The 13,557-nt window shown below is 41.8% G+C and overlaps 1 protein-coding gene across 2 annotated transcripts in view; it reads right to left on the bottom strand.

Annotated features, from left to right (window-relative positions):
• gabrr2a (gamma-aminobutyric acid type A receptor subunit rho2a) overlaps positions 1-10,683 on the bottom strand; it is a 64,929-nt gene extending 54,246 nt beyond the window's left edge. The window contains exons 1-3 of one of the 2 annotated variants that reach the window (XM_063499220.1): positions 10,607-10,683; positions 10,157-10,511; positions 1,985-2,091 (exon numbers count right to left, since the gene is read on the bottom strand). In XM_063499220.1, coding sequence (XP_063355290.1) covers positions 1,985-2,091; positions 10,157-10,278 — 229 coding nt within the window. In that variant the 5' untranslated portion in view covers positions 10,279-10,511; positions 10,607-10,683. Of the gene's footprint in view, positions 1-1,984; positions 2,092-10,156 lie in introns of both variants that reach the window. The other variant, XM_063499219.1, reaches the window with a different exon arrangement.
• Positions 10,684-13,557: the final 2,874 nt, after the last annotated feature.

Genomic DNA, 13,557 nt, shown 5'->3' with positions numbered 1-13,557 from the left:
ATCAAGTTTAAACTGGTTAAGAAGCTTATCAGCTAGGAGATGAGGCTGGATAGTATTAAATGCTGAAGAAAAGTCAATAAATGGGAGCCAATCATGGGCTTTGGCCCCATCCAGATGGTGATATAGGAAAATCAATGGGATTGTATCAAGAAGGAAAGTGTACTTTACTGGCAGTCAAGCCTTCATGAGTCAAAGCTGTGAGTTTCTAAGCAATAGTTTACGGATTGGTACTGTGAAATTAAATAAAATCCATAATGATGCATCTGGTTGGTTTGACTCTATTAAAGAAGAAGAATCAGCTTTAATTGCTTTCCACCTGTCTCCTGTACAGAGGTGTGGGTGGATGTTAACGTACAAATAACTTAATAAAATCTCCACTGAGTTTTAAGGAGACCACAAAATTTGGACAAAAGAGACACAATTCCACCAAGACCTAAATGTAAATTTCTGTATATACTCAAGTATATCAGTTAAATATTATTGTGTTTATCTAACCTATTACAAGTAGATTAAAAAAAAGATTTTATCTAGTAACTCAAAAAGGTTTAAACATCAGAAGGAAAAAAAATTGTGTGACAAGGTCTCACTCAGGTGTTGGGAAACCCGTACACAATGATGAGTAGTGGGGTACTGGAATAAGAAGGGAGTTACATGAAGAGGATGTGAGACCTATGGAAGCGTTGATACCCAGCATCAGGACTGACAGTGAATTCAACAAGTAGCTTAGTGTTCCAAGATTTGGAAGAAGCAACTGCTGTTACAACTGCAGATCAATGAGGTACAACACAAATGCTACGACAAGGGGGAGCCAGGCTCGTCTGGTCAGTGGGGAGATTTCAACCCCAGCCGAGATTTGATACCAAGGTTAACTACTGAAGGTGTGTTAAGTGTGAGAGCTGCTCACCTGAGAGATAGGAAAGTAAAGGAAAGCTGGACCTGGACACTGTGTGGCAGATTACCAAGACTATATAATGTATCCTCTGAAGGTCTACTAGAGGACGTGAATGCAGCATTGCAGACTACACCTACTGTGACCATCACCGAAACCAATCAGCTGATCTACACCAAAGCAGCAGTGATCACAGAGATACTTGGCTATAAGACAAACTGCCACAAGTACCCTCCATGGAGAAGAGGACTAAAGGAGAGTGTGGAGGGAAGTAAGCCAACTATTGATACTGCAGAAAGGTGTGATGAAGAAAGGGTTGCTTAAGAAGTACAGCAAGCTGTCCATGCCTTAGGCCTTGAAAACTGCCAAGGAAAGACTCTCAGCCTTGGCCAGTCACTTATAGAGGTATACCAGAGAGAAAGGAGGCAGGAGAATAAACCATCTGTACTCCATTGAGCTATCTAAGGTGTATTCTCAGTGGCAGGGCAACAATATGCGAACAGCCCCACCAAGGCTGGAGACAGAGCAATACTGGAAAAGCGTGAGGGAGAAGGACGCAACCCGTAACATCAATGCTCAGTGGCTAGTGGATCTAAGAGCAGACCACAGCAACCTCCCTGAAAAGGATCCAGTAGCCTCTGGTAGAACAAATAAATCAGTAATGGCTAACTGAAGTCCTGATCCCCAAGGATCCCCAGAAGGTCCCATCAACTACTGGCCAATAACCTTCCATGCGTTCCTGTGAGAATTACAAGATCTGGGCAATCAACACTTATGGCCTATCATGCACAAACCTGAAAAAGCTTATTACCATGCATGGAGGGTTTCATCCTCTTGGTGAGACATGCCCAGAACACCTCCCAGGGACCAGATAGTCCACAACAACAGGAGAAATACCCCATACTCTTGACACTCTCTTTACCTGTCCCTACTCTCACTACAGATCACAATTTTTCTGCAAACATCATAGACACTTGTCCATCACCATTGCAAGAAGCAGCTCAATGCTAATCCCTTATGTAATTCAACCCTGACTTTTAATCAACATCTAATGCTATGTGAAAGACAAACAAAAGCAGAAATTTCGACACCTACCTCCAAATGCTGGCCTCATGGTGAAGTCATGGTCATCTACTTTGAGCAGGTGTTCTGTCTTCATTTTGCGAGATTTCGTCACATCTGGAGGCTTCTTTGACAAGGAGCTACAGCAGGATGACATTCACTGTCAGATAGCTGATTTAAACAGTTTGGATTATTAAGAATTAAAAAATAATGCACCAGGAAAGAATGGTACAAAATAATATGCACTGAATAAGAAATGTATGAACTGATTTATGCAGATATGATTGATGATTGAAAAGTTCAGTTCAACATAAGCAAATCAGTCACTCTGTTTGACGCCAGAGTGATTGAGTTTACTGTTTGTACTGTTTGTACAATTACAGTATTTGTGTTTTTGTTGAGTAGAGGCCATGCTGGGGTATTGTATTGCTTTACACATTGGTTAAATTCCATTCAATTCAGTCTTATTCAAATTGTGCCAAATCACAACAACAGTTGCCTCAAGCCACTTATGTGTTGTAATGACTCCTCTGTTAGAGCATTCATTTGTGGCTTAAAAAGGAGAAAAGTTATCCAAACCTACCTGGCCCTGTGTGAAAAAGTAATTGCCCCTCTTGTTAAATCAGGACTGAACTGTAATTGTCCACATTTTTTGGAAAGCTGAGTCCTGATTACTTGCAGATCTGGCAGAAATCACTCAAATAGAACATGTCTGACAAAGTGAAGCAGGCTAAAAGATCTCAAAAAGCATCTTCGATCTAAAGAAACAGCTGAGTAATAAAGTCAGACTTCTATCAGTCTGGAAAGGGTCACAAAGCCATCTGTAAGACTTTGAGAACTCCACAGTGAGAGCCATTATGCACAAATAAAGAAAACAAGGAACAGTGGTGAACCTTCCCAGTGCCATGATTCCACTGTCTGGCAGGCAGGATTAGGACCCAAATGCAGGACTTGGTACACATGAGGATGAACTAAAAAAGGCAGCTTTATTTTGCTGAAAAACCATAGAATACTAAACTGGAAAACTTGAAACTAAGACTAGGGAATGGAAAACTAGGAGTTACAAAGGAACACGGAGCACAGGAAATCACACAGCTACGAGGGACGATGTGACAACAAGCTCATGCAGATGGTCATGGTCAGATGCGACCAAAATCAAGCTCTTTGGCATTCAATTCAATTTTTTCAATTTTATTTATACAGCGCCAAATCAACAGTCGCCTCAAGGCGTTTTATATTGTAAGGTAGACCCTGCAATAATACATAATAATAGATTGCATTTATGTAGCGCTTTACAAATCCACTATTCATTCACTCTCACACTGGTGGAGGCAAGCTACAGTTGTAGCCACAGCTGCCCTGGGGCAGACTGACAGAAGCGAGGCTGCCATATTGTGCCATCGGCCCGTCTGGCCAACACCAGTAAGCGGTAGGGTAGAGTGTCTTGCCCAAGGACACAACGACTAGGACAGAGAGAACAGGGGGATCGAACCGGCAACCTTCCGGTTACAGATGAGCTTCCCAATCCCCTGAGTCACGGTCGCCCCAGAGAAAGATACAGAGAAAACCCAAAAATCATGACCCCCTATGAGCAAGCACTTTGTTGACAGTGAGAAGGAAAATCTCCCTTTTAACAGGAAGTAACCTCCAGCAGAACCAGGCTCAGGGAGGGGCGGGGCCATCTGCTTCGACTGGTTGGGGTGAGATAAGGAAGACGGGATAAAAGACATGCTGTGGAAGAGAGCTAGAGATTAATAAGAAGTACATTTCAATGCCGAGGTCTATCTGGCAGGCAGGATGTGGACCCACATGCAGGACTCAAACTCAAAAGGTGAACTTAAAGTGGCAACCTTATTTGCTAAAAAAAAACCAAACATCCTTCATAATATAACTTACAGAAAACAAACCAAAAACCTAGAGCATAAAACTAAGGACAAAACACTGAGAAATTAGAAGTGTAAAAAGACCAGAAACACGACAAAGAGCAAAGGAAAACTCAAGGCTTAAATACATAAGGGAGTAATGAGGGAATGGGAAACAGGAGGGGAACACAGCTGGGACTAAATAGACATAATGAGACAAGGGGAAGCAAAACTAGATACAGTGACATGGGACAAGGGACTGTCAAAGTAAAACAGGAAACATGAGACAATCACAAATACACAAACTAGACTCTGAGACACAGAAACACAACTGACATGGGAAACAGAGGGAACATGGAGACGAGTGACTAGAAATGGGACACAGGGAAGACAAAGTAACAGAAACCTAAATTCTAGGAACTAAAAATAAAACATAAGCAGAAGACAATAATGAGAAAATCAAAACCGTGAATAACAATAATCAAGGAATATAAATTAATCCACAACCACAAAACACTGGGTTGCAGACCCAATTAACACATAAGTGAGAAAGGTGATTGAAGAAGAAAGTGCATCATGGGAATTCTCCAGCAGCCTACACCTATTGCAGCATAACTAAGGGAGGATTCAGGGTCACCTGGTCCAGCCCTAACTATATACTTTAGCAAAAAGGAAAGTTTGAAGCCTAATCTTAAAAGTAGAGATAGTGTCTGTCGCCTAAATCCAAACTGGAAGCCAGTTCCATAGAAGACGGGTCTGAAAACTGAAGGCTCTGCCTCCCATTCAACTTTAAAATACTCTAGGAACAACAAGTAAATCTGCAGCGTGAGAGTGAAGTGCTCTAAAGGGGTGATATGGTACTACAAGGTCATTAAGATAAGATGTGGCCTAATTATTTAAGACCTTGTATGTGAGGAGCAGGATTTTGAATTCTGGATTTAACAGGGAGCCAATGAAGGGAAACCAATACAGGAGAAATCTGCTCTCTCTTTCTAGTCCCTGTCAGGACTCTTGCTGCAGCACTTTGGATTAACTGAAGGCTTTTCAGGGAGTTTTTAGGACTTCCTGATAATAATGAATTACAGTAGTCCAGCCTGGAAGTAATAAATGCATGAACTAGTTTTTCAGCGTCACTCTGAGACAGGATATTTCTAATTTTAGAGATACTGCCCAGATGGAAGAAAGCAGTCCTACATATTTGTTAAATATGTGCGTTGAAGGACATGTCCTGGTCAAAAATGACTCCAAGGTTCCTCACAGTGTTACTGGAGGCCAAGGTAATACCATCCAGAGTAAGAATCTGGTTAGATACCATATTTCTATTTCAGGGTCGATTACAATAACCTCAGTTTTATCTGAATTTAGAAGCAAAAAATTACAGGTCATCCAGGTCTTTATGTCTTTAAGACATTCCTGCAGTTTAACTAATTGGTGTGTTATTTGGTTTCAGAGATAGATAAAGTTGTGTGTCATCTGCATAGCAGTGAAAATCTATGCTATGCCTTCTGATGATAGGCATCAACTCAACTTGACATGTTTGTAGGAGGAGGAATGCTGCCTATAATTTCAAGAACACCATCCCCAGCCTCAAACACGAAGGTGGAAAATTATACTTTGGGGGTGTTTTTCTGCCACGGGGAGAGGAAAACTGCACCGCATAAAAGGGAGGATGGATGGGGCCATGTACCATTAAATCTTGGGTGAGAACTTCCTTCTTCAGCCAGGGCATTGAAAATGGGTCGTGGGTGGTGTATTCCAGCATGACAATGATCCAAAACACTTGATCCAAAACACAATGATCCAAAACAACAATGAATTGGCTCAAGAAGAAGCATATTAAGGTCTTGGAGTGGCCTAGTCAGTCTCCAGACCTTAATCCCATAGAAAATCTGTGGAAGGAGCTAAAGGTTCGAGTTGCCAAACAACAGCCACGAAACATGGACTTGGAGAGGATGTGCAAAAAGGAATGGGGCAAAATTTCCCCTGAGATGTGTGAAAAACTTCTGGGCAAATACAAGACACATCTGACCTCTGTGACTGCCAACAAAAGTTTTGCCAACAAGTACTAAAGCACGTTTTGCAAAGGGAGCAAATACTTATTTCCATCATGAAAATGCAAATTAATTTATGACTTTTTTGAAATGCATTTTTTGGATTTTTTTGTTATTGTTCTGTCTCTCACTGTTCAAATAAACTTACCAGCTGGGGTTCAAATAATTTTTTCCCTGACTGTACTTAGGAACAACATGCAAATAAAACTACATTAGGCCCAAACAACCGCCCAGTTCTAAACAAAAGACTAATAACACAACAGCAGCAGTGAGGATGAGGCTGTCATGGTTTAAGATGGAGCCTGAGTCTGTCTACACACACACACACTGGAAAGAGGTGGAGCCATTACAAAAACAGTGAGCTCAGGTGGAGTGAAAGAACGGCTGACGGCAGCCATCCCACTTTCTTACTGCAGTGAAACCTGCAGCGAGCAGAGGTGACTCTAAACATGGGATGGGGCATACTAGAGCTTATTTATTTCAAGGCTTTCATAGGGTTAACTAAGGGTCAGTTTCGTGGGGGGCTTGACCGGGGACTTTGGTCATAACCTGGATCTGGGTCATAACCAAGGGCTCTGATGGCTCTTGGGTGCTGTTTTTCTTTCAGCTGTGTGCGGTAGGGAAAGTTCGATTCCTGTCTAGGGCGTCTGTATCCAGTAAGGATCCTAGGCTAGACCCCCATGCTAACTAAGCCTGTGGCAGCCATGAGTGAGAGAGATAAATATGAAGTCATACTGGCTCGGATGTCGACCAGATCAACAAGCTCAGGTGTTGAGGAACCAGGGCACCCTGATGAGAAGTGAGCTACTGGAATACGAAGGCATCGGTGGGCAAGACATGAAAATAGGGTGCTGTTGGAATACTACTACACAAGTAACCCCAGCAAAAGGGGTTACATGAATAGGATGAGGGAACTATAGAATCTTTGATGCCCAACATCCACATTGACGGCAAATCAACTAGAAGCTCAGTGTTCCAACATTCGGAAGAAGGGACTGCTCTCACAGCTAGAGATTGACGAGGTACAATACACATGCAATGGCAAGTGGGAGCCAGGATGACAAGGGGGAGATATCATCATGGAGCAATACTGGAAGAGCATATAGGAAAAGAACACAACCCACAACAGCAATGCTCAGTGGGTAGTGGATCTAAGAGGACACCACAGCAACGTCCCTGAACAAGGTCCAGTAACCATCACAGAGGCAGATATCAAGAAAGGGTCTCCAGTATGAAGAGTTGGACAGCACCAGGCACAAATGGACCAGCTGCTAGTCAATGAGACACACCCGGAATAGCTAACCAAAGGCCAGACAGTCTTGATCCCCAAGGACCCCCATAAGGGACCAGTCCCATCCAACTACCGGCCAATACCTGCCTCAGCACCACATGGAAGCTCCTGTCAGGCATCATAGCAGCTAAGATGAATAGGCACATGGCTCAAAACATGAGTGGGGCACAGAAAGGAATTGGCATCGGAATGTCATTTAGACTGGAGAAGTGTAGTCGGATGATAACAAAGAGAGGGAACATAGTCAGATCTGAGGGGATTGAACCACCAGATGGCAACATTGCAGACATAGAGGACAGCTACAAGTACCTGGGGATCCCACAGGCAAATGGGAACCATGAAGAGGCCGCTAGGCAACTGCAACCACTAAGTACTTGCAGAGGGTCAGGCAAGTCCTGAGGAGTCAGCTCAACGGTAAGAACAAGATCCGGGCTATCAACACCTAAATTAATAATAAACTGGCCAAAGGAGGAGATAGAAGTCACTGACATCAAGACCAGGGAGCTTCTGACCATGCAAGGAGGGTTTCACCCCAAGTCCAGCACCCCGAAGCTATATGCTAAGTGAAAGAAAGGAGGCTAGGGACTGGTGAGTGTCAGTACCACAGTCCAGGATGAGACAAACATCCAAGAATATATCAGGGAGATGGCTCCAACTGACTGTGTGCTCAATGAATGCTTCAGGCAGCAGAAACCCAATAAAGAAGAGGAAGACAAGGAACCATCATGAAAGGATAGACCCCTGCACGGTATGTACCACTGGCAGATAGAGGAAGTGGCTGACATCCAGAAGTCCTACCAGTGGCTGGACAAAGCTGGACTGAAAGACAGCAAAGAGGCACTAATCATGGCCATTGATGGATTGGATGGCTGTGGCTCAGGAGCTAGAGCAGGTCATCTGCTAGTTGGAATATTGGTGGTTTGATTCCTGCTTCAGTCTACATGCCAACGTGTCTTCGGGCAAGCTACCAAAACCCCCAAGTTGCTCTCAGATTGAAGAATATAAATGGTAAATGGACTGGTTCTTATATAGCGCTTTTCTACTCTCACTGAGCGCACTCAACTCGTGCATTCACCCAATCACACCCATTGCTCACACAAGAACTTTATCTACTCTGTTCCAAAAAATAGTAATGTCAAAGTATCTTACTGTATATTTTACAGTTTTGTACTGTCTTTCTAGAATATCATTAAATTTACATAAGTAGACTGTGATTTTACATGTCAAAGGTAAAATAACATAACATCACTGTAAATATAGTAAAACACAATTTACTTGTTCTTTAAATATATTTTTATGTACACATGCATATTTAGATTGTTAAAATACATTCACAAATGTATCATGATTTCACAAATATCTGTCCGTTATTTGAAAGGTTGAACTGTTGAATTCAAATGTAATGCTATGGAAAAGTATATAACATGATTCCTATAAGCTTGTGTTACATCACATAAATATTATTATCATTGCTAGTAAGGGCGATTGTGGCTCAAGAGTTGGCAGTTCGCCTTGTGATCAGAAGGTTGCCGGTTCGAGCCCCGGCTCGGACACTCTTGGTCGTTGTGTCTGTGGTCAAGACTCTTTGTCTACTGGTGATGGCCAGAGGGGCCGATGGTGCGATATGGCAGCCTCGCCTCTGTCAGTCTGTCCCAGGGCATGCAATCCATTGTTATTTAAACCAACTTTTAACTGTATATTTCTGTACATTTACGTATTATGATTCATATTGTCACATTCATTGACCTTGTTTATAGGTAATTTCATTGTTTGATCACGTTAAAATGTTCCTAATTTAATGTCTAAAATCACTTGAAAAGGCAGAATCCCATGTAAAATTAGCGCAACAAACTGTATTGTCATTACTGGAAATAACCATATTTTTATGAGGAGGTTATTTTCTGTTATTTTACGGTAGTATTTTGGCGCCCCATCTGCCGGAATATTACCGTTTTTTTTAAATGTTTTTTTTTAACAGTGTAAGGTTTTTAGTGCTTCTATCTAACATTCACTTGCATTCACACTCCGATGGATGCATCGGAGGGCAACATGGGGTTACATGCCAAGGTCAAGCAAGGCAAAAAGCAGGACATAAGAACCAGTCCAATTTCAATATTTTCATGTATTTTATTCAGCTAGGATCTCTGCATTGGCTTTTAGCATCTGTATAAAACTCTGATGATGTTTTGGTTATATTTTTGCTGAAATATAGAAAATGTTAAAGTATTGTAAATTATTTCCTGCAACCATATATCAATATCACACCATGTGCACTATATTACTTCTGCTCTTACACCACTTCTCATTAACACAGAAGTCTGTTTGCTGTTTTATGCAATTCAACAAGTTACAGATGCTTTTCTTCTTTAGAGGTCTCTAACGACCTCTCAGTGCATCCTTGAACAAGTCTCCGAACAATTCCGAACAATTCCGAAATTTCTATTAAGAGCATTATTCAGCGAACACACGTTTGGTAGCGCACTTTGATAGTCAGTGCAGTCCATAGGTTGCTGTTAAGCCATATATAAGAATAAATAGTCATAAATAATCAAAATAACCAGTACAATGATTAATAATCATAAGCAGGAGATATAATCACACTGACATTCAGCTCTGACCACACCTTACTGATGCAGTGCACAAAGTTCAGGGATTTTAAAAAACACTGTTTACATCTAAAATAAATCAACGACAAAACCTTAAATTTCAACTCAAATGCCTCTACACCATTTTGATCAAATATACACCATTCTTTGCTAAAAAATTTCAACTGGTTTTAGGTAGAGCAGCTGTGGTTAATATCGCCTTAGATTAAATATTTCTAACATCACACGCCATCCATTAATCTTTAGCATCTACATTAACCATCATATCTAATGTAAGATAACTAACACATTTGTTTGTGACATAAACAGTTTTGTTAAACGTATAATTTACTAAGATGAGTCACCCACATTTTCACGTGTTAATCGTGCTTTGATTGTCTCTGTTTTTCACTTACGTGCCATGCTTTGGGGTCTCCCCAGTACCGGCCCACCTTCGCACCCGGTGACCGTGCTTATAACATTCCCCGGTAATGGCAAAACATAGAAATAAAATCAGAGATTTGGTCAAATAACGCATCTTGACTGCGTGAATCTATCGGCGAGTCCCTTAAAAGTCCTTTTCAGACGGTTCATTACAGCAGGAATCAGTCGGTTGCTCATGGTTGTCAGCAGAGGATGGACGTTGTCTCGCTCATGGCATCACACTCTGCCTCACGAGGCAGCTGGAGAGGAACGTGTCTGTGTGTGATCCTGCACTCTGCCTGCACTTATTTCCCGCGAGCGAGAGAGCGCAAGAGGAACATCTGCAGCCTGCATGTACCGAGAGGAAACACACACATACAAGTAAGACTGCCACTGTGAGGACTGACAGATAATGAATTCTCTGTATCTATGCTAACTCCAACCTGAAACATTACTTTCTGCCGTTCTTAAAAGGTCCACCACAAACGTCAAGATGGTTCTCACAAAGACAGTTCACACACACACACACACACACACACACACACACACACACACACACACACACACACACACACACACACACACACACACACAGAGCGAGAGAGAGATTATGCTGCTTGGTATGACACAAGAGAGCCAGATTATAACCCCCTCTAAATAAAAAATAAATAAATAAATAAAAACCTCATCACAGGAATCACGTTTCACCCAGCTCAGAGGCATGTTGGAACATTTTAAATGCAACCATTCAATGCAGCGCTGGCTGAAGTATTTCTGGGGATCTGGGCAGAAATATCCACCAAGTCACATGATATCTTATGTTGGTGTGATTCGCAGTTGTACTTAGCAGGAGACCATTTATATGCTGCACATGGAGCTCCATCAAAATTCTACTCCTATGACAAAGCCAACATGTATCTGTATAAATAATAGTAAACAGTATGTCTGTAGGACCAGTCATACATATAAAAAATAGACTAACAAATCAGTGCTGATAAGTCCACTTATTTTAGGCTCTCACGTGGGATTGGCTCTCTCTGCCTTAGAGCATCACTTCCTGTTCCTGTTACAACACACAGTGGTGTTTTTTAAGGAAAAACTCACAGATAACATCTTATTTCATTGTGTGATCGTCACATGCTTTATCCAAAGTGCATTCTATCCTGAATCACCCACTAGTTGTTTCACAGTATTTATCACTGTGTCTTTAGAGATTTGTCAGCTTAGTTTAGCTTGTAGCCGACTCGCTAGCAGCATTACTTCTTCACCTGTACCTCCTGCACTGTCCTGCGTCTTAGTGTGTCATATGTTTAGCTACTTATTGGCCTCCTTTAATAATAATGATATTTGTCATAAATGCAGCCTGTTTACAACTCTGTAGGCCAGGAATGCTGAACTGGAGACCTGGCTCCATGCCACTGTAGCTAGCCAGGCCCCTATAGATGGCACGCTGCATGTAGCATAGCCACCATTAGTTCTCACCCAGCAGGTTGTCCCAAGCAGCTGGTAAACAGGATTGTTGGGTGACAGTCAGGAGGAAGCATAGTCCTAAACAGAAGCCACTGGTACGCCACCAACAAATTCGTGTCTCGAATCATTTTTACCCACTAAGTGGAATAAACTCTGGATTATTGGCGATTCTAATTTGAGACGTGATTCTACAGATACTAGCAACCACAGTCAATTGTCTTCCAGGGACCAGAGCAGGCGACACTGAGGGAACCCAGTAACTGTTTGTTAAAAATGAATGTAAATTCTGTAAAATTATAATTCGCCTCATCAGTAATGACACCTGGTTAAATCAATTATTAATTATTAAAATTATTAATTTTAGAGATCACTAAAATTAATAATAAACCGGTGTGTAATTTAATATTATTATTGGGCCGCCCTTGGCCCACACACCTGCTCTGATTGCCACCACCTGCTGCTGATTAGTCCTGTCTTCTCACCCACTATTTGAGTCTGTGGCTCAGAGCGTCTCATTATTGGATCATTGAACACTGTGAGTTTGTGCAGCCCTGGCATAATCGAAGTTTTGCACGTTGTGTATTTCTGGCTCATATTAATACTTGTTTCTGTATATAGATTCCCCAGACCTGTCTGTGAACCTTTCCGTGGTTCTCTCCCCCAGTTTAAATCCCAACTCAAAAACGATCTGTTCAAATCCGCATTGTGAACCTATTTTTTGTTTATTTTATCTTTTATCTTTATTTAAACTTTTTTGTTTTTATTGTTCTTTATTTTGTCATTATTCTATTATGGATTTTATTCTATTCTTAAGTGTTTTAATACAATGTGCGTGAGACAGTGGCTATACACAACACTGGGTGAAACAACTACACACTTGAACACTAAGGGGCAGGGCTATATATAGGGAAGCGACAATGCGACCATGACATGTAAGCAAAACACAAAATACTACGACGTACCCTCCAATTGTAAGCAAGGTGTGAGCAGAACACAGACAGTATTAACACTAGGGCTAATAGTACTACAGGGTGGGCCATTTATATGGATACACCGCAATAACATGGGAATGGTTGGTGATATTAAAGTCCTGTTTGTGGCACATTAGTATATGTGAGGGGGCAAACTCCTCAAGATGGGTGGTGACCATGGTGGCCATTTAGAAGTCAGCCATCTTGGATACAACTTTTGTTTTTTCAATAGGAAGAGGGCCATGTGACACATCAAACTTATTGGTAATGTCACAAGAAAAACAATGGTGTGCTTGGTTTCAACATAACTTTATTTTACTTTCATGAGTTATTAACAAGTTTCTGACCACTTATAAAATGTGTTCAATGTGCTGCCCATTGTGTTGGATTGTCAATGCAACCCTCTTCTTCCACTCTTCACACACTGATAGCAACACCGCAGGAGAAATGCCAGCACAGGCATCCAGTATCCGTAGTTTCAGGTGCTGCACATCTCGTATCTTCACACCATAGACAATTGCCTTCAGATGACCCCAAAGATAAAATTCTAAGGGGGTCAGATCGGGAGACCTTGGGGCCATTCAACTGGCCCACGACGACCAATCCACTTTCCAGGAAACTGTTCATCTAGGAATGCTCGGACCTGGCACCCATAATGTGGTGGTGCACCATCTTGCTGGAAAAACTCAGGGAACATGCCAGCTTCAGTGCATGAAGAGGGAAACACATCATCATGTAGCAATTTCAAATATCCAGTGGCCTTGAGGTTTCCATTGATGAAGAATGGACCCACTATCGTTGTACCCCATATACCACACCAAACCATCACTTTTGTTGTTCCAACAGTCTTGGAGGGATCCATCCAATGTGGGTTAGTGTCAGACCAATAGCAGTGGTTTTGTTTGTTAACTTCACCATTCACATAAAAGTTTGCCTCATCACTGAACAAAATC

The sequence above is a fragment of the Pelmatolapia mariae genome, linkage group LG16_19, assembly GCF_036321145.2.
Source record: "Pelmatolapia mariae isolate MD_Pm_ZW linkage group LG16_19, Pm_UMD_F_2, whole genome shotgun sequence".
Classification (NCBI taxonomy): Eukaryota; Metazoa; Chordata; class Actinopteri; order Cichliformes; family Cichlidae; genus Pelmatolapia; species Pelmatolapia mariae.
The sequence above is the reverse complement of the archived record's forward strand: the minus strand, read 5'-3'. Positions and strand labels throughout refer to the sequence as shown.